The sequence below is a fragment of the Dromiciops gliroides genome, chromosome 4 (genome assembly GCF_019393635.1).
Source record: "Dromiciops gliroides isolate mDroGli1 chromosome 4, mDroGli1.pri, whole genome shotgun sequence".
Lineage (NCBI taxonomy): Eukaryota > Metazoa > Chordata > Mammalia > Microbiotheria > Microbiotheriidae > Dromiciops > Dromiciops gliroides.
In genome coordinates, this window is record NC_057864.1 from 367,579,295 (window position 1) to 367,601,940 (window position 22,646).

At 37.8% G+C, this 22,646-nt stretch overlaps 1 protein-coding gene across 1 annotated transcript in view; it reads left to right on the plus strand.

The window, feature by feature from the left end:
* ENPP3 (ectonucleotide pyrophosphatase/phosphodiesterase 3) overlaps positions 1–22,646 on the plus strand; it is a 133,454-nt gene that overhangs the window by 3,195 nt on the left and 107,613 nt on the right. The window contains exon 3 of the mRNA XM_044004360.1: positions 7,763–7,835. Coding sequence (XP_043860295.1) covers positions 7,763–7,835 — 73 coding nt within the window. The remainder of the gene's footprint in view (positions 1–7,762; positions 7,836–22,646) is intronic.

Sequence of the window (22,646 nt, forward strand, 5' to 3'; positions counted from 1 at the left end):
ACAGTGGATAAAGCACCGGTCCTGGATTCAGGAGTACCTGAGTTCAAATCGGCCTTCAGACACTTGACACTTACTAGCTGTGTGACCCTGGGCAAGTCACTTAACCCCCATTGCCCGGCCAAAAAAAAAAAAGAGTTAAAAACATTTTCTGAAATTGTTATGATTTACTAAAGCAGCCTTCTATTTTTTTTTAATCCTCAAAAGGAATAATCCCAATTCCTCATGGCTATCGATTTTCCAACTCATTTATATTTTCCTCTGAAACTTTCCAATTCACTTAACCAGCTTCTTAAATGTATAATCCTCAAATGATGGAAACTCTTGACTCTTATTCAGCTTGTTTTCTTGTTTTGTTTGTTTGTTTTGTGGGGCAATTGGGGTTAAGTGACTTGCCCAGGGTCACACAGCTAGTAAGTGTTAAGTGTCTGAGGCCGGATTTGAACTCAGGTCCTCCTGAATCCAGGGCCCGTGCTCTATTCACTGTGCCACCTAGCTGCCCCTTTGTTTTCTTAATATTATTCCTATTCTATGTTCTATTTTAATGTTTATTAAAAGCTATATTATTTCTACAATATGTTCTATTTCAATATCCCCTGAGGATACTCTGCTAGCTATCACTTTTTAGTGTAGTTCCCTCCTGGGTGGAGAAATAAATGTAGAGTGTGGTTCGAGTCCCTTAGAAATCTAGTGTAAATTCCCAGAAGTGTTTGCTCCCATGAAAAAGCTGACCCATTCCACAGCCAGCTCTCTAACAAGTTCCTGACATTGGGTTCTGGTCTAGTGTATTCATTCGGAATATACACTTAGTGTAGAGGATTAGAACTCCCATGAATGTGTCAGCAGTTCAAAAATAATTGTGGAATTACAGATTTAGAGTTGGAAGGAACCTTAGAGTCCAAACTTTTCATTTTATAAGTAAGGAAATGAGTCACGAAAAGGTTAAGTGACTAACCTAGGGTCACTTAGCTAGCAAGTGTTTGAGTCAGGTTTTGAACCCAGGCCTTCCTTACTTGAAGTCTGGTGTCCTATCTACTATACCAATGCTGCCTCCTTATTATGGAAAGCACATTCTATTTAAAGCACTTTGATTATGCATTTAGATCACAGATTTACAGCTACAAGGGACCTCAGAGGCCATCTAATCCAAACACCTCATTTTATAGATCAGGAAACTAAGATACAGAGAGATCAAATGATTTACCTAGGGTCATATTGGGTAGTAAGTGGTGGTTTGGATTTGAACCCAAATCTGTTCTCTAGCTCTGAATCCAACATTATTATCACATTTGTCTCCTATTAATCTTTTTTTTGGGGGGGGGGGGCGGGCAATGAGAGTTAAGCGACTTGCCCAGGGTCACACAGCTAGTAAGTGTCAAGTGTCTGAGGTCAGATTTGAACTCAGGTCCTCCTGAATCCAGGGCTGGTGCTTTATCCACTGTACCATCTAGCAGCCCCTCCCTCCTCCTATATGAGTTATCCCCTCTTCTCTCTTCTCCTCTTTCTATTCCTTCTCTTCTTCCTATCCCTTCTTCTCCTCCCTCCATCTTTTCATTATTATCTTCTATTCAATTTTGTAATGGTTCCAAGAAAACCTAGTATTCCAGGTGGCCCTGGGTTTCCAGGGAGCCAATCAGAATATATATCAGGGCCAGAATGGGATAAATCTTCCCCTTTACTCTTGAGATTGCCCACACTTTTGGGAGTAGAATTTATTTTTTTTAAGTTCCTTTTTTCATTATACCCTTAACAAACATCAACATTTCAATAAACAAAGAATAGAAAAGAAGAAACTGTCAACTTATTATGTCCCCTTTTTTGTACGTATTAAATTTAATATATAGTAATAAAACTGTCCTACTTTTCTTGTCCTCTACTGAACTTCCTTCTGCCCTCTTCTGTGTATTTATTTTTAATGGTGCACCAATGATCTTTTCTTTCTTTTTTTAAATATCACTTTTATCATCCACAGATTTCCCCCAGTCACACACAGGTCCCTTGTAACCAATAAGTATAGTTAAGCAAAAAAAAGCAGCATTAGATTATATATTTTGAACCGAAAGAAATATTTGAGATCATTTATGATAATTCCCTCACTTTAAAAATGAAACTGAGAACCATAGAGATTAAGTGACTTATCCAAGATTCATTCACTCAATAAATATTAATTAGGTGCCTACTATCTGCGAGGCACTGTGTGCTAAGCTCTGGATCATATACCTGTTTAGTGATGGAACAGAAACTCAAAACTAGCTCTCTAAGAACCCCAGTCCAGAGTTCTTCCCATTAAACTACATTGCCCTGTAGCTAATCCTTTCCTGGGAGGAACCATGGGTCTAGTTGTATCCATGTTGAATTGGCTAGAATTCTTAGTTCTTAGAAACCCTGTAATTGAATTAAACAATACAATACTGTATAGTTTCTTTGTCCTTTGTCTTTTGTCTTTTATCTTCCTTTACAGACATTAGGTGTGTCTGGCATAGTATTTTAAAAAGGCTTTTAAAGTCCTATTTGAGAGGCAGTGTGGATAGAGGGCAGGCACTGGTGTTGCTGAGAAGCTTGGACATTAACACCTGCCTATTACATGGGCAAGTTACATCCTTTTAATGCTCGAAGCCACTTTCTCCAGGTGACTTTCTGAGGGGTCCATATACTTGTAGTGTTGTTGTTTTTTTGGGGGGGGCATAACTATTTCAATATAATTAGATTCTTTTGTAATCCTATATATTTTATTGTATGCATTTTTTTTTTTGGTTTTTTTGTTTTTTGCGGGGTAATGGGAGTTAAGTGACTTGCCCAGGATCACACAGCTAGTAAATGTCAAGTGTCTGAGGCCAGATTTGAACTCAGGTCCTCCTGAATCCAGGGTCAGTGCTTTATCTACTGAGCCACCTAGCCGCCCCCTATTGTATGCATTTTAAAAATTGTCTTGAGAAGGGGTCCATGGGCTTTAGCAGACTGCCAAAAGGATCTATGACATGCAAAAAAGATTAAGAAAGCCTACAGTAATCATACATTTTGTATGGCTTTACTCACCACTAATTACCAAATTACTCAGTATGTGGCTCACCTAAGAAGTGGGTCTAGCTCAACCCAAGCCTGGCTCACTTTGTACATTTTGAGGTGGCTTTGACAAACACAAATATACATCCAATAGAATGTATAGGTTGTCTCTCTTTTATCCATGATCAGCTCCTGCCCCATAGTTGCATATGACCTTTTTTCTTAGGATGTGCACTGTCTAGAAGCACAGAAATCCCTTGGCTAAGAGGTTTTAAAGCCTCTTTCCCAGCCCTAAACCATTGCTTTTTTACTCTTTGAACTACTATCTTGTAAAAGCCATTTCTTCATACTGGGACCTTAAGGTCCAACTTTATGGCATAATTGGTTTCTAACTAATCAGTGAGTGCTTTTTATCTATCTGATCCTTAAGATTAGGGTTTAGTGAACAGTCAGTTCTTAGAAAATTGACAGATATTATTTATCTTCTGCCTTGGTTCAAACTGAACTGAAAATGCATACTTTTCTCCCAACATCTACCTTCTTAAATTCTTAAAAGCTCTTAGTTCTTCTAATGTACAATATTAAGATGTTGTTTTAATATTTGTTTTGGGTCCAAGGTTACTCTTCAGTTTTGGAGTGTACAATTCTGTTTTTTTGGTTGTTGCATCTTTGTTTCATTGTCATAGTTTTTGTTTATATCATTTCCCCAATTATGTTTCTTTCACTTTGCATCAGTTTTTTTTTTTGTCTTTTCATGCTTCTCTGTATGTATCATGTTCATTGTTTCTTATAGTATAGTAATGTTCTATTACATTTATGTGCCACAATGGTTGAATCATTCCCCAGTGAATGAGTATCTACTCTTTTTTATTTTATTTTGGTACTTTCCAAAGAAAGTACTGCTAAAACAGTTTGGTTTATAGCTTTTATATCCTATTGTAGTTATAATAGTTTGGTCTTTCTTTTTGGGTTTTTTTTTTTTTTTTTTGCAGGCAATGGGGGTTAAGTGACTTGCCCAGGGTCACACAGCTAGTGAGTGTCAAGTGTCTGAGGCCGGATTTGAACTCAGGTACTCCTGAATCCAGGGCCGGTGCTTTAACCACTGCGCCATCTAGCTGCCCCCTGGTCTTTCTTTTTGGCACCAATCATTCTGGGATACCTATCTAGCTGTACAATTATTGGGACAAAGGTAAAACCATTTTAACAACTTTCTTTGCATAATTCCAAATTGCTTTTTAGAATAATTATACCAATTCATAGCTCTGCCATAAATATAATATTGTTCTTGTCTTTCCATAACACCTCCACAATGCCTATTCCCATGTTTTTGTTGTCTGCTAATTTTCTGGTTGCAAAAATTGCTTTTTAATGTTATATTTTGCATTTCTATCATAATATGAAATCTCTTTTCTGACTTTCAGTCTTAAACCTTGAAATCTGATTTTGGATATCTTCCATGAACAAGCATATATGTGAATATGTATTGTTGTTGTTCAGTCATTTTTCATTCAAGTTTGACTCTTTATGATCTTGTCTGGAGTTTTCTTGGCAGAGTTAGTGGTTTGCCATATCTTTCTCCAGGTTATTTTGCAGATGAGGAACCGAGGCAAACAGTGTTAAGTGACTTGCCTAGGGTCACATAATAGTAAATATCTGAGGCTGGAAGACTCATCTTTCATTTATTTATTTATTTATTTTTAATTTTTGGTGAGGCAATTGGGGTTAAGTGACTTGCTCAGGGTCACACAGCTAGTAAGTGTCAAGTGTCTGAGGGCAGTTTTGAACTCAGGTCCTCCTGAATCCAGGGCTAGTGCTTTATACACTGCGCCACCTAGCTGCCCCTGGAAGACTCATCGTCTTGACTTCAGGCTTGGTACTCTATCCATTGTGTCACCTAGCTGCTCCAAGAATATGGATTCACTAAGGTCCCCTGGTATGGAATTAAGCGAATATTGTAAGGAAATAAAATATGTAATTTAAAAAAATGGTAGTAGAAGCAGGAGTTCTGCAGCAGCTCAAGTAAAAGGAAAGGATAAAAGATACTTGGAAAAAGATAAGATCTAGATTCAGAACCTACCTCTGACACTTAGGTATGTGAACATGGGCAAGTCCTTTGAGCTCAGTTACCTTATTTGTAAAATAAGAATAATAAAACTTGTAGAATGTCTTTCACAGTATTTTTTGGAAGCTCAAATGAAATAATGATTATAAAGCACTTTATAAACCTTAAATTGCTATGCAAATGTCAGTTACTTTTTATGATCGCAGATTTTTATGATTAGTTAAGAGTAGTTTGCTGATCAAATGCATACACTTCCAGGGTTGTTAAACCTTTGAACTCCCACAATAATTCATCCTTAGTCACTGAAACCAAGGGACATACTAAGGAGTATGTCTCTATTTTCCATAGGAAGGTACAATAAAAAATTCTGAACAAAAACTTCACCTCCCTATAAACTCATCTAGTTGATCATATCCCTTGATCAAGCCTCTATAGTACAGACCTGCCATTTCAATATTTTTTTTTAAATGTAACAACTAAAGTAGAAAAATAGATTGAGTAGCAAAAGAATGCAAGACAGTGATTGTGTTCAAGTGTTTCAGTGTCATCACAAAAGATACAGATCGCTTACTGATATTTTACATTATCTGAAGTTTGGCATGTTACAAATTTGAGGAATTTTCACTTTCAAATGACAAACTGTTAAACAGGAAAGATCCAGTTATTTATAGGATCCAAAGGGGAATCTCTCAGGAAACTCCCTTTTGCAAAGCAGACTGCAGCCAGTCTATGAATTAGTAGGTATGTCCAAAGGGGTTGCCTGAAGCAAAAGTAGCTGAGTGACTTGCCTGGGTTAAAGAGCTAATTTAGTGTTTGAAGAAAGATTTGAGTCCCAGGTCTTTTTGACCCCAAGGCCAGTGCTCTATTCATTATGCCATGCAGTTTCTATCACCATAAAAAATTTGAGTCCTCACATGTACCTTAAATAACATATTTCTGTTGTTCTCTTCCAATTGTATATAACTTATTTGTAAGTTTGTTAAAATAGTTCTTTTTCTACTTTTTGTTTTAAGTTTCAAAATGAAAAAGTCTCTGAATAAACTTTCATGATAATTATGTTTTCTTTCAGGAAGGTGGGCTTTATAACTTCCTTTTCTTTTAACAATGGACAATAGAAACAGGTTCTTCCTGTTCAAGCAACTGGCACATTTGTGTTATTCTATACTTAGCATTTATGATAAAAGTTATCACCCAATCCCTCTCATCCCCTTAATTATTGGACTTGTTGGATAGGGTAGAGTGCAGAGGAGAAGAGATAAATATCTATGGTATAATCATGTTCTCATGGTGACTTTAAATCTAGGAAAAGAGAGACCTTTGTCAGCTGATTTGATTTGATGAGCTTATGTTTGGAAGGCTACTGAATTAGCCAGAATGATTAATTTGAATATTAGCAATAAACCAAATATGTTGGTGAATTATTTGTAGGTCATATAGTCCTTCAGTATCTTGATTTCTCTGTCCTCCAGTGAGCAAATATGAATCAGCTGCTTTCTAGAAGAGAGATAGTTTCTTAATTGAATGACAAATAACCTCTTTCAGACAATAGAATGACACTAGTAGGGGAAAAGGATTAAGCTGTTTTGTTCTTTGATTATACCAGGGTATCTTAATACCACTGTATCTTTTTGGGGGTGGGGGGGTGGGCAATGAGGGTTAAATGACTTGCCCAGGGTCACACAGCTAGTCAGTGTCAAGTGTCTGAGGTCAAATTTGAACTCAAGTCCTCCTGACTCCAGGGCCAGTGCTTTATCCACTGTGCCAACTAGCTGCCCCCAATACCACTGTATCTTAATGCCACTAGTTAAGCATTGTTTTGAATAAAGTCATTTATCTTCCTTAGGCTCAATGTTGGGTCAAACTCATAATAAACTAACGAGCCAGTGCTGATGATTTTAGAAGTATAAATTTAATTATCCAACAATGAACTTTCCTTATGTTTTTAAGACTAAATATATTAAGCACCTACTATGTGAAGTTACCTACTGTGACTATAAGGTACACTAAGCAATTCAGTCATAGTTCCCTTTTGTTTGTTGTGGTGAGTTACGACTTGGATCTGTTTATTTAGAGTATTTAGATAGGATCACAAATTTAAAGTGGGAAGTGACCTAAGAGGTCATCTAGTCCAACCCTCTCATTTGACAGATAAGGAAACCAAGGCCCAGATAGGTTTGGAAATCAAATTTGGATTCTCTGACTCCTCTTTCTATTATGTCACACTGCTTCCACTTATATAAAGAAGATAAAAGTAAATAAAATGCATATATAATAACTTCTGAATTACTCAAATTATTGTATACTGGGGTAGGGCAGCTAGGTGGCACATTGGATTGAGTACCAGGCCTGAAGTCAGGAAGACTCCTCTTCCTGAGTTCAAATCTGACCTCAGACACTTACTAGCTGTGTGACCCTGGACAAGTCACTTAACCATGTTTATATCACTTTTCTCATCTGTAAAATGAGATGGAGGAAATGGCAAGCCACCCCAGTATCTTTGCCAAGAAAACCCCCAAATGAGGCTATGAAGAGTTGGATATGACTGAAATGACTCAACAGCAAAAATACTGTGTTGATTAACTGGCATGTTGTAAGTATTCAGTAAAACACATTGTTTTCGGAAGGATATGCCAAGTATCTGCACAGATTAAAGTCTTTGATTTTATTCCTTTTTTAAAAAATGTTCTTTTTGTATGACAGGTTCTTTGTATTTTGTTGGTGGTTGTGTCACTTGGCCTAGGCCTGGGACTTGGATTAAGGAGACAAGAGCAAGGTAAGGTCCAAAGCCTTCGGGAATCTCTTTCAAATAATGTTTTCAAGGTTCAAGTCAGTTGAGGAATCTCACAGTATCATTCTATTTTCTATAAGTTAAAAAGTTAATTTTTATGGAGTATTCTAAAAAGAAATAGTGATTTAAGCAATTCCATTCTATTCTATTGCAAAACTGACGAATTCAGCTAGCCTATTGCTTTTGAGAGGTTTTGGAAGAGAGGTTGTGAGTTCTATTCCCTTTGAGAAGGACTCTGTCTCAAAGGTTAACAATGATCTCCTTGGCCAACCTAATAGCTTTCCCCCCTCTTAATCCCCTCAAATTTCTCTGTGGCATTTGACCTCAGAGACTGTGGTTCTGGGCTTGGCTAGTAGACTCTCAAGAATGAAATTCTGATGAAGCTATCACAAATAACTGATGAGAAAGAAAAGCAGTTGCCACTAGAAATTAACGTGGTGGCATAGGGAGGTGTTTTGTGTGTGTGTATGAGGCAATTGGGGTTAAGTCACTTGCCCAGGGTCACACAGCTATTAAAATAAGTGTCAAGTGTCTGAGGTCAGATTTCAACTAAGGTCTTCCTGACTTCAGGGCTGGTGATCACTTTGTAAATTTGACAAACACAAATATACATCCAATAGAATGTATAGGTTGTCTCTCTTTTATCCATGATCAACGCCTGCCCCATAGTTGCATATGACCTTTTAGGATGTGCACTGTCTAGAAGCACAGAAATCCCTTGGCTAAGAGGCTTTAAAGCTGCTCCTAGGGAGCTGTTTAAGAAATTCAAATTTTAAAAGAACACACAGAAGATAGAAGTAAGGCACAATCCTGTTTGAATCATAATGGGAGGAAGATCTAAGCCAAATATGAGTTAAAGTTTGTGATAAATGCTAAGGACATCAAAGAATTTTTTTTTTAGTGTGGTGGTATCAATAAAATAATGAAGGAATCAATATAAGGTTTTTGTTAATTCATTATATGCCTACAATGTGGTAGACACTACTAGGTTATGTTCTCTTGGAGGAAAATGACAGTACGTGTGGGTAGAAAATTACATATGGGGGCAGCTAGGCGGCACAGTGGACAGAGCAATGGCCCTGATGTCAGGAGAACCTGAGTTCAAATCTTGCCTCAGACACTTGACAGTTACTAGCTGTGTGACCCTGGGCAAGTCACTTAATGCCAATTGCCTCCCCCCACCCCCAAATTACAAATGAAAAATATACAAAGTAGATATAAAGTGATTTGGGAGAACTACAAAATGGGGTGGGGTGGGGCGCTCAGGTTAGACTTCCTATAGGAGGTGGCATTTGAGCTAAGCTTAAAGGGATTTTATGAGGCAGAGGTGAGCAAAGAGTGCATTCCAGGTATGAGGGACAACCTGTGTCAAGGTAGAGAAATGGGAAATGGATTGTAATGCATGGAGAACAACAGTTAATAGATGAGGTGGGAAGGAATATAGACTGTGTAAAGCAGTGTAATATGTAATTAACCTGGGAAGGTAGGTTGGAACCAGTCTGTGAAGGACTTTCAATGACAGAGAAATTTGTATTATATCCTAGAGGTAAGAAAGAGGCCCTGGAGTTTTCTTTTTTTTGTTTTTTTGTTTTTTGTTTTTTGTGGGGCAATGGGGGTTAAGTGACTTGCCCAGGGTCACACAGCTAGTAAGTGTTAAGTGTCTGAGGCTGGATTTGAACTCAGGTACTCCTGACTCCAGTGCCTGTGCTTTATCCACTGTGCCACCTAGCTGCCCCAAGGCCCTGGAGTTTTCTTGAACAGGGTAGTAGTTAGACCTATACTTTAGGAATATGAATTTTGCAGCTGTCTTAACGAAAATTAGGAGAGAAGTGATGATGGAGTCAAGAAGACCAAGTACTAATATGGCAAAATAATTCTGAGGAGAGGTAATGAATTAGGAAGACATAATTGGAGAGAAGAGGAAAGATTTGAGATATATTATGGAGTAGAATCCAAAAGACTTAGAATCACAGATACAGATTTGGGAAGGGTCTTAAGGCCCTCTTGTTCAATCTTCTCTTTTTACAGATGAGGAAAAGGAAGCCTAAGTTCATATAAGAAATAAGTAGTTTGGATTTGTACCCACATCCTCTGAACCCAGAGTCAATGCTCTTTTCACTGCATTACCAGAACTTCTATGGCAATTGACTGCTTATGAGGGCGGGGTGAAGATCTCATAGGATGATTGTGAACCTGGGTGACTAGAATGATGGTATCCTCAAAAGAAAAAGGGAGGGGCAGCTAGGTGGCACAGTGGATAGAGCATCGGCCCTGGAGTCAGGAGTACCTGAGTTCAAATCCAGCCTCAGGCACTTAACACTTACTAGCTGTGTGACCCTGGGCAAGTCACTTAACCCCAATTGCCTCACAAAAAAAAAAAGAAAAAGGGAATTTCTGTTTTGAACACATTGAGTTTGGTATACCAATCAATTATCTAGTTTTATGGTTAGATGGTGAAATAGTATGGGAGCTTAGAAGAAAGATTAGGGCAGGATATGACTTTAACATCCTCACTCTAAATTCCCAGTCCCTTAGTTTACTTATTTCCCGTGATGTATTCCTTCCTCCCACTTCGGCTACACACAGAGATATGTAGCTCTTGATCTTGCTACCACCCAAAAGTGTTTCACTTCCATGTTCATGATCATAACCTGATCATGATCTTTTAACATCTCATCTTTCTCTCTGACGTTTTCACCAATGATGTTCAATCTCTCTGATCCTCACTTCTTACTCAGATCTACTGATTCAGGCCTAACCTTTCTCCTGACTTGCAGTTTCTCATCTCCATTAGCTATTTGATAACTCAGACTGGATGTTCTGTAGATATCTTAAAATCATCATGTACAAAATTGAATTAATTATCTCTCCTCCAAAATTCTCTGGGTTTCCTAACCTCCCTTTTATTGTTCAGGGAACCACTAACCTCCCAGTCATTTGGTTTGTTTGTTTGTTTGTTTGTTTGTTTGTTTGTTTTTGTGGGGCAATGGGGGTTAAGTGACTTGCCCAGGGTCACACAGCTAGTAAGTTTTTTAAGTGTCTGAGGCCAGATTTGAACTCAGGTACTCCTGAATCCAGGGTCAGTGCTTTATCCATTGTGCCACCTAGCTGCCCCCAATACTTTTTTTTTTTTTTTGCAGGGCAATGAGGGTTAAGTGACTTGCCCAGGGTCACACAGCTAGTTAAGTGTCAAGTGTCTGAGGCTGGATTTAAACTCAGTTCCTCCTGAATCCAAGGCCAGTGCTTTATCCACTGCACCATCTAGCTGCCCCCCAGTCATCTCGTTTTGAAACCTAAGTGTCAGTTTTGACTCTTCACTTTCACTTTTTATATCCAGTCTGTTTTAAAGTCTGATTGATTTAACATTTTTTCAACATGTCCCATAATGCCCCCTTTCCTCTTTTGACCCTGCCACCCTAGTATAGGCCTTCATCATAGCATGCCTAACCTATTGAGGTAGTCTTCTGGTTCCCTGCCTCATATCTCCCTTCTCTAGTCCATCCTTCACTCATCTACCAAAGTGACCTAGGTTGGTCTGACCATCACATCCCTGCCCCAACCTGTTCAATAAAGTCCCTGTCATCTCCAGGACCAAACATAAAATATTCTTTGTCTTTTAAAGCCCTTCATAATTTAGATCCTTCTTATCTTTCCAGTGCTGTGTTTTTTTTTTTTTAGTGAGGCAATGGGGGTTAAGTGACTTGCCCAGGGTCACACAGTTAGAAAGTGTTAAGTGTCTGAGGCCGGATCTGAACTCAGGTCCTCCTGAATCCAGGGCCAGTGCTCTATCCACAGCGCCACCTAGCTGCCCCTCTTTCCAGTGTTTTTACACCTTACTCTCTTCCATGTTTTCTGCAATACTGCGACACAGATCTCCTTGCTACAGCTTGAACAAAATATTCCATTTTCTGACTCTGAGCCTTTTCACTGACCATCTCCATGTCTGGAGTGTTTTCCCTACTCATCTGTGCCTTCTAGCTGACTTATTTCCTTCAAATCTCAGCTAAAATCCCAGCTTCTATTAAAAAACCTTTCCTGATGTCCCTTTAATGCTAGTGCCTTTCTTCTGGCATTATTGCCCATTTATGCTGAATATCTTCTTTGTATATGGTGGTTTTCATGTTGTCGTCTCCATTGTTCCTCAAGGACAGTAGCTGTTTTGGTTTATCTTTTCTTTTTTTCTTTCTTTTTTTTTGCTTTGCTTATCTCCAGGACTTAGCATAGTGCTTGGCACATAGTGGGCACATAATAAGCTTGCTGACTAAGTAGTGATAATGAGTGTAGATAACTTTCCTTCTAAAAGTTTTCCTGTGAAAGGGAAGAGGGATATGAGATAGTATGATCAAGTGAAAGTTTTTTTAAATGATTGGAAGATCTGAGCATATTCATAATCAGAGGAGAAGGAACCACTGGGTAAGGAGAGACTGAAAATTTATGAGAGAGAAGACATAATTAAAAGGGAAGGCATCCTAAATAGAATGATTAGCATTTGTAAGGAAAATGTCCATCTCATTCTCCGAAACTATAGCAAAGGAGGAGAGAATAGGGAATGATGTGGAGATAATTGGAAATATAGATATGGGGGAGAGCTCATGATAGGTGGCCTCAATTCTTTTTTTAAAAATGTTTTATTTTTCCCAAATTACATGTAAAAACAATTGTGAACACTGATTTTAAAAAATTGAGTTTGATTTTCTTTCTCTCTTCCTTACTTCCCTTTCCCTAAGATGGTAAGAAGTTTGGTATAGGTTATACATGTTCCATCATGAAAAACATATTACCATATTAGTCTTGTTGTAAAAGAAGACACAGACCTAGAGGAGGAAAAACCCATGAAAAAAATAAAGAATGTGAAAAATGGTTTATCAACATGTATCAATTGGGGTATGGCTTGTGTTCTTATAAATATGAATTGTTCTCTATATATTTGAGAAATAAGGCCTTTATCAGAGACACTTGCTATGAAAATTGTTTCCCAGATTCTTGCTTTCCTTCTAATCTTGGTTGCATTAGTTTTGTTTATGCAAAGACTTTTAAATTGAATATGATAAAAATCATCCCTTTTATATCTAGTCATGCTCTCTGCCTCTTATTTGGTCATAAATTCTTCCCTTTTCCATAGATATGACAGGTAAACTGTTCCTTGCTCTTCTAATTTGCTTATAATATCACTATGTTTAAATCATGTACCCATTTTGACCTTATCCTTGGTATGTAGTCTATACCTAGTTTCTGCCATACTGTTTTCCAGTTTTCCCAGTAGTTTTTGTCAAATAGTGAGTTCTTGTCCCGAAAGCTGGGATCTTTGGGTTTATCAAATGCTAGTTTACTATGGTCATTTACTACTGTGTCTTAAGTTTCTAATCTGTTCCACTCCTCTATCACTATTTCTTAGCAAATACCAGATAGTTTTGATGATTACCACTTTTATAATACAGTTTGAGATTTGGACTGGCTAGGCCACCTTCCTTTACATTTGTTTTCATTAATACTCCTTGATATTCTTGACCTTTTGTTTTTTCAGATGAATTTTGCTAATGATTTTTTTCTAGCTCTATAAAATAATTGTTTTTGTTAGTTTGATTGGTATGGCATTGAATAAGTAGATTAATTTAGGTAGACTTCATTTTTATAATATTGGCTCAGCCTTCATATGAGCAGTTAGAGGCTTCAACTTTTAGTAACGTATGTGGTAAAGTTCTTTGGTGAAAGGGAGGTGGTAGATGGGGTTGTAAGTGGCTTGAGGAAATAATACAAAATTTGGAATAGATGACATGGGGTATGCAGTAGTCAGTCAAGACAAAGTAAAAAGCAGTGCTATACTGAAAGTGGCTAGGTCCCAGTTAAAATTATATAACATAAATTTTTACCGGATCCAGTCAACATGGTTATGTAACTTCCTCCATTGGTTGCATGTTATCTTTGCATCTCAAAATGCCTTGACATTATTTCCCTCTTGTTATTTCCTCCAGTTTCTGACAGAGGGGTCCCTTCTTGCCAAACTTAACGCCTCTACATGTGCCTTTGATTCCAAGTCTCTCCTTCAGACTGTACCCTCAATTATCTCTCCTCTTTCCAGAATCTTCAACCTTTTCCTCTCAACTGTTTCCTTTCCTACTACCTTCAAACATACCCAAGTCTCTTCCATATTAAAAAAGCCCCAAAACCCCTTCATTAGACCCTGGCTATTTCCTCAAGTCCTCTCCTCCCTTTCTTAGACAAACTCCTTATAGTCTATAAATAAATATACATACATTGAAGATCTATTGCTCAAAAAAAATTTAGTGATGGGATGAACAATCAAAAAATGTTGGAAACCATTAGTCTAATTTTATGACTTGCAAATGGATGGACAGAGTACAGAGCTTGTCTACTGGTACATATCTCTTAGACTAAGACTGGTGATGGAAAATGAACTGAACTAAACAGGAGAGACAGAGCAGGCTGGATTGCATTTGTGAAATATTGTAGTGGTTCTAATGACCCCAGTCTTTCCTCTTTTTAACATCAGTTTTTCCAGTAATGTGAGATGGATTCAAATTGTGGAAGATATAAATTTCTGAAGAATCAAAATTGCAAGCAACCCAAAGGGCAATGGAGAAATGTATGATGGGTAGATGTAGGCTGCAGCAGATTTTGAATCATAGATTTCATGGTGGAGGGAACTTTAGAGATCATCCAGTATAACCCCATACAGACCTGAAAAAGTGAACTTACCTCCAGATAGTCACAGGTAACAAGCAGAAGAACGGAAATTCAAATCCTGGTTTTCGAACTTCAAATCCAGTCCTCTATATCACTGTATTCTACTTGAGAGCTATCAGCAGAAAGAGGACAACTTAAGTCATAAGAGTAAAGGAATTCTCTAATGGAGATTGTTGAGAAAAGAGACAGTTGAGAACAGGATCTTGAATGAAAACTATACCTGGGAGTAGGATGAGGAGTAATTAAAGAGGTAGAGAGGAATCACTTAGAGCTATTGGGAGACCCAGAATGTGAAATGTCATAGAAGCTGAGGGCAGAATGAGTTTCAAGGAGTGATTGGTTAATTATGTCATGATGCCAAAGACTCTTCAAGCTGGAAGGGTTCAGAAGTCTAAATCTAATCCATATTTATTAAAGGGATGCTTTATCCCTTTAATATCTTTGTCCATGCTCAGAGAGGACCAATGATATCACAAACATAATGTGAATTGGATTTGAATGAGGCAGAGCTGTGCAGAGTCATTAGCCTCTTTCTCCCCTTCAGAGTCAGTGGTAAGATAAAGGTCAAGACAACTGATGCTGGCTCAGGATGCAGTGGGTGACCTTGACCTTTCTAAATTAAGGTCTTTCCTACCTCAGTTTGTCTGAAGCCATGCCCATTCAATGACTAAGGAGTAGGTAAGGACTGAGATGAAAGGTGGTTCAATTTACCATCTCAAAGATATTGATCTGGGAGGGAAAGACCCTCAAAGCTTTTGACCAGAACAGAAAACATTTGTTATTTACACTTATGCTAAGCCAGGGAAACCTAAACAATGAGCCACAGAGGCTGTGGCTAGGCCTATTATTGGCCATTCAATGAAAGCCAGCACGATATCTTGACCTTAGTAATTAACCCTGTCAGTGGTTAATTAAGTACTGTCTTCTACACTGGAATCTACTTTTGATGTCTACCTGTCACCCCACTCTCACCTGTGGCTCCAAAATGCTGTAATATGGCTGCAGCCACAGCCTGGTAAAACCCTCATAGCAGATGGGCTAGATCAGGTTGAGGGTAACTCAAACCCATCAGTGAATTATGGGATATCTACCCCAAGTATGTGAAGACTTCCCCCAGTTTAATGAACAGATGAGAACAATTCATTCTAATGGTTATGAAGGCAGCTAAAGCAGGTGCTGTGGAGTACTCAGCACTTGCTTAGACATCAAAGATGCCAAGTTCACCCACTGCATCCTGGGCCACTCTGGAAGAGAGAGTGAGGCTAATGACTTTGTGCAATCTACCTCAAAAACCCAAATCACATGCAAGTCATTCATGATTTTACCCTAACATCATGATGTCATTGGTCCTCTTTGAAAATGAAGGATGAGGGCGCAGCTAGGTGGCATAGTGGATAGAGCACTGGCCCTGGATTCAGGAGGCCATGAGTTCAAATCTGGCCTCAGGCACTTAACACTTACTAGCTGTGTGACCCTGGGCAAGTCACTTAACCCCAATTGCCTCACCAAAAAAAAGAAAGAAAGAAAATGAAGGATGAATGGCAACAGCATTGGAATCCCTTGCTCTCATATTATCATCACTACTCACCTCTTTCTATACCACAAGCCTGGTTTAGGATCACCATCCATCTCCATTCTTACTCACATCTATCAATAAGCATTTATTAAGCATCTGCCATGTCCCAGGGATTGTGCTAGGCATTGAGGACAAAAGCTGAAAGAATGAAATCCTCCCTTCTGATGACTTCTGTAGATTTACATTATAATGGAGAGACAAAAGAACATAGAAATATGTAGAAAATGAATATAAAGTTAATCAAAATATAAATATATGTATATACATACACAAAGTATGTTAAAGAAAGTAGTTTGGGAAGGAGGGCATTAGCAGTTGTTGGGCATCAGGAAAGAATGCCAAAATGGTGTCTGACTTGCATCTTAAATGAAGAGAGGGAATCTATGAGTTAGTGGTAAGGAGAGAATATGTATATTTTTAAATGCTTTTTAAAATTTAGTTTTATTGCTTTTCAATGAACAAGCACTTATTTTCTTCCTCTCATATCACTGCCCTCCACATTTGAACAGTTAAAAAGAAGAAAAGGCAAGCCTTCTAACAATAATACATAATCAAGCAAAGCAAATTCCCATGTTGGCCATGTCTAAAAATGAATGTCTTATTTGACAACTTGAGTCCATTACCTCTCAGGATGATTTCATTGATTTCATTCATATAGGGATCTCCTGATGAAGAAATTCCCTTTACCAGCACAGACTGGCATTTTATCTGCAATTTGTAGTCTTTGAGTTGCCTAACATGTTGAGAAGTTAAATGACCTGCCCACAGTCATACAGTCATTATATGTAAAAGATAGAATTTGAACCCAGCTTTTCCTAGGCTAGTACTCTAGCCACTATGCCATGCTGCCTCTTACAAAGAGGGACAAATGGGAGAGAAATGCTTTAGAGATACACAGAAGCAGAACTTCAAACTTTGTGGAATGATCCTGAATAAAGTGAAAATGGTTAGCAGCAGACAGAGTAGCCTGATATGGAGCACCACTCAGAAATGGAATAAAGCTGTCTAAAGGAGGACTCTGGACCAACTTTGAACCTTAGAGGGTGAGAATCACATATAATTTTAAATAGCATCATGGTGTAACTGGTTCTAAGCCAAAGAGAAATTCTGCTCAGATGTGCAGTGTGGAAAGAACATTATAGGGTTCATGAAATACATTTTCATATTCAGTAACACTTACACTTACTAGTAGTAGAGATAGTGGCAGATGGGAAGATCAGGGACTTAGACAGTGTCTACTATGTACACTAGTTATTTGGTTTTCTTTTAAAATATGGCTGTTAAACTGTGAAATGCCAAAAGAATGAAATTCTCCCTCCAGATTTCCCTGGCCATTTTTTTTTTTGCTCTGATAAATAATTTTTCTTTTTCCAAGATGAAGCAATTTTACAAATCTGTGTCTTTTTGGATATTTAGTACAGATGTGTTTACACATAACATTGACATGTAGGCCAGTTGCCTGGCAGATGGCATGCTACAACATCATGGGAATAATAATGCTTTATTCCTGAGTTCAGTTTCATCTTCCTGTTGACTTGCTGTTAGATTACTTAACTGGTAACTCGCTAATTTCAATGTTATGAATAGAAATAATGAAAAAAACTTATTTGACTCTTATTTTAACCACAAAGCAACCTGTTTTCCAGTAGAACCCCATCGTGATGGGTCAAATCATTATGATACAAATTTAGAAACACCAGGCCAAGTCGTTCATCCCCAATATAACTATACACATTGAAAGACCAACATACTACAGTTCAGCTTTAGGGGTTTGGGAGGGGAAACATGTTATTATGTACAGTATATACACAGTAATAACATTATAAAGAAGCCTATATGTAATCATGAATGATCTTGGCCAAGACTCTTCCACTTTTTGGCCTCACTTTCAACACTTGTGAAATGAGGGCGCTGGATTAGATCAAGGCTTATTAACCTTTTCTGAAGTCATAGACCCCCTTGAGAAGTCTGGTGAAGCCAGAATGTTTTTAAATAATTTAAAGAAATGCTAAATTTTAGTTAGATGTTAGTAAGATAAATATATAAATAAATATATATACATATATATTTTTTTCTTCATCCAAGTTCACAGACTTACTAAAATCTATTGGTCCTTGAACCCCAGGTTAAGAATCTCTAAAAAAGATGATTTCAAGGTATTTTCCAACCCTCAATTCTATCATCTTATCCACTCATGTAGTTTTTTGATTTGAATTATATTTATTTGTGTATGTACCTTGGTTCACCCACTAGATGCTCACATAGCAAAGTTTGTGGCTGACTTATATACATAGTTCCCAGTGCAATATAGTTCCATTGCAAATAGCAAGTAATTAGCAAATGTTTATGGAACGAATAAAAGAAATTTCATTTGAACATCTGTGTTTCCTCTTATGAACTGCAATTATTTGTCTCATCATTTCTGTTATTCTAAGTATCAAAAGGCCTGCATTTGCATGTAAAGTTGGTCTTGCCAAACTAGTTTTAGTATTTGTTGAGAATCCAAGTATTTCTTCATGCCAACCCAGAAGTAAATCTTCAGAAATCATTCATGTGTTAACTTTAATATATTTGCCTAGTTATTGGCATTTCATACTCTCAAGAATGCCAAATCTATATTGAATAGGGTCCAGTTCTTGTGACACCAATTAATGGTCTAGCTAACTCAAGGCTATTGAAATGATATGAGAAGCTTGGATTTTATATAGTTCAAGGATTTTTTCAGTTTAATTTCTTAATTTAAAAAAATAGTTGATATCCTATCCTTTGTTTCTTTTGTTCAGTCTTGTCTGACTCCTCATGACCCCATGGACCATAGCATACCATTACTCTCCAAGAGGTTTTCTTGGCAAAGATACTGGAGTGGTTTACCATTTCCTTCCCCAGTGGATTAAAGCAAGCAGAGGTCAAGTGACTTACCCAAGGTTACCCAGGTAGTAAGTGTCTGAGGTTGGATTTAAACTCAAGTCTTCCTGGATCTAGGTCCAGTGCTCTATCCACTGAACCTCTAGCTGCCTCCATTGTTCCTACATCACCTTTACTTCCTAATATGTTTCTCCCCTGCTCAGATACCTTCTGTGGCTGTCATTTGTAAAGGGTTATATAATTGTAGGGTTCTAAAATCTGTTAGCCTATGATTCCATTTTATATACAAAAATGAAATGTGGTTTAGATTAATAATAATAATAATACAGTTCAGTGGATTCAGAAATTGTTTTGTCAATGGAAAGAAGGTAATCATTAATGGTGATTAATAAAGGCACATTGCCGAGGGAACAGAGGCACAGTTCAAGAGCAAAACCAAAAGTGTTTATTGGGAGAGTACAGGGTTCTGAAGATTGGGCTTTAGCCAGTGGTTTTACAACAAAGGGAGGCAGGACTTTGGGAGGTTCTGGGGGGAGGGTTTGGGGGGTTTTCTGGACAGGAGAGTTCCAGGAATTGGGTGGAGAATGGGAGGAATGCGGTGTACCTGGAACCAGGATGTTTTTACAAGCTCTCTCTGTTTGGGACCAGGATAACCAGTTTGAGCTGACCTTGTAGTTGCTAGCACAGTAGAGGTATTTCAGTTTGACCCAGTAAAAAGCGCAAAGGATCACTGGTATGTCAAAATCAAGCAACCCTCATTCTGCCTCCTGATTGGTGGATTCCAGTTCCCAGGTTATTTCAGCCTCTCCTGGATAATAAGGGAGCTCAAACAAATCAAGGTGATTAGTGAATTCATTATTCATTCCATCTTTACAATGGAAATAGTTTGATGCCATCCTGGAAGTAGGACTTTAATGGAGTGTTGTAGGGATCTATCCTTGGCTATTAAAAAATTATATGTATTTCCAATTATAAATAAAGCATTTGGTTTTTTCCCCCCTTCCTATGACTTATTGAAAACAAAGGAAGGAAGCAGGGAAGGAAAGAAGAAGGGATAACAAGATAGGAGGAAGTTGGGAGGGAAGGAAAAAGAAGGAAGGCATGAAGAAAAGGAAGAAGGAGAGGGAAGAAAAGAAGGAAGGAACAAAAGAAGGAAGAAAGGAAGGAAGGAAATTTTCAGTTTTTGCCACCAAAAGAAAACCTGCTATAAATATTTTTTTACATAAAGGACTATTTCCTCCTTTTTTTAAAATCTCTTCAAAGATAAGACTAATACAGTATGGCTTGGTTCAAAGGTTATGTGTTTAGTAATGTTTTGCAATAATCCTAAATTGTTTTCCAGAATGTCTGGACCATTTCACAGCTGCACCAAAGGTGCATTGCTGTGTCTGGTTTACTGCAGTTCCTCCAACATTTGCCATTTTGGGGGGGGGGGGCGGAGAAGAGCTCATCTTTCCTAATCTGATGGATGGAAACTCAGAGATGTTGTAATGTGCATTTCTCTAATTATTAATGATTTGGAGCTAAAAAAAAAGGCTATGTAGTCCATATTTCTTTCCTTCAGACTTCCCTGTTTATATCCTTAGATCACTTATCAATTGTGGAATGGCTCTTATTCTTACAAATTTGCATGAAGTCCTTATTTTGAAAATGAAACCTTTTATCAAAGAAATTTGCTGTGAAGATTTTCCCCCATTTGTTTCTTTCAATTCCTAAACTTACTTGTCTGTGCAAAAAATTTTAAATTGTATGTAATCAAAATGATCTATTTAATTTTCTGTGATCCTTTCTATCCCTTGTTTGGTCATAAATTCTTCCTCTGTCCTTAGATCTGATAGGTAACTTCTTACTTGCTCCTCTAATTTCTTTATGATGTAACTTTTTATATCACTCCCTCCCTCATTAGAATGTAATAGTTCATCCTCATAAAGTCTCTTCTGAATGTTCACTTGTGTTTATCTTTTTATTTTTCTCTTGATTCAGTGTTATAGCTCTCTTTCTCTTTTTTTTAAATTAGGAATGTTTGAAAGTCTATTTCATTCAATGTTCTTTTTTTTTTCTTTTGTAATTATATTCAGTTTTGTTGGATAAATTATTCCTGGTAGTCCTTTGCCTTTTGGAATATCATATTCCATGTTCTCTGGTCCCTTATAGTGGTAGCCACTAAATTCTATGTGATCTGGTTCCTCAGTGTTTGAATTCTTTCTTTCAGGCTGGTTGTAGTATTTTGTCTTTGGTTTACAAGCTCTGGATTTTAGCAATGACATTCCAGGAATTTTTGTTTTAGGGTTTCTTTTAAGAGCTTATTGGTAAATTCTTTCTATTTTCACATTGCCCTGGTTCTAACATGTCTGGGTAGTTTTCTTTAATAATTCCCAGAAAAGGGGGCAGGTAGGTGGTGCAGTGGATAGAGCACAGGCCTTGGATTCAAGAAGACCTGAGTTCAAATCCAGCCTCAGACCTTTGACACTAACTAGCTGCGTGACCCTGGGCAAGTCACTTAACCCTCACTGCCCCACCCCTAAAAAAATTCCCATAAAAATCATCCTCCTTATCAAAGGTTCTTAAGTTATTACTACTTAGTCTGTTTTCCAGGTACATTTTCTTCTACTACCTTATACATTACATTTTCTTTTAATTTTAAACTCTCTTTAAAGATATCATTACTAGGGATTTGATTTTGTGGGCAAACCTTTTTTTTTTTTCTGAGTTTAAGATCATAGGTGTTTTGGGTGTTATTCTTCTCTTCTGGATTTCTGTTTTGGGCATACCTGCCAGCATAAAAAGCCTTTGTCATTATTATTTTGTTTACTCATTGATGAGTGATGTTAAGGCCTCAAAACATAAAGTTGTAGATTTCCCCTTATCTGATGATTAGGCTAAATTGGGGCCTTATTTTTCCCCCTGGGGGGGTAATCTTTCTGAGAGACTCTTTCCCTCACTTTGACTCCTCCTTTCCTCAGGAGTCACACTAAAGTCATCTGCCAGCTGCTCATACTTTTTCCATTACCTGGGATGCCAAGGTTAACTTCTCCTTCTAAGACTGGCTTTAGTTGAAACCCTTTTCTTGGGAGGGGAAAAGGAAAGAGAGACCTTTTAAAAACAAGTCCAATAGGGGCAGCTAGGTGGCACAGTGGATAGAGCACCAGCCCTAGAGTCAGTAGGACCTGAGTTCAAATGTGGCCTCAGATGCTTGATACTTAACTAGCCGTGTGACCCTGGGCAAGTCACTTAACCCCAATCACCTCACCAAAAAACCAAAACAAAATAAAAAAACAAGTCCAAGGCTATGTCTCAAAGTGCCTATCCTCTGGTGGAATAGAGTTAGTTCAGTCCTTTACTTGGGGGTAAGGAGAGGGGCCTTTTAAAGTATCTCACTATCTTGATGTCTTTTTCTTCCTTAACCAGGTAAGGCTCCCTTTATCTTCCCTTCCCTTTCCCTGTAAAGCAGGGGGCAGCTGGTTCTGAGGTTTTTTTCTTTGCCAAAGTCTTTGACTTTCCCTTTTGTCCCTCAGGGGACCTGGCTTTCAGAATCCTAATGTTATTAGAAGTTACAGAGGTACTTCAAATATATATGCCCTTCAGGATATGTTAATATACATAAAGTTCTTTGCAATCTTGAAAGTGCTATATAAATGTCAGTTATTATA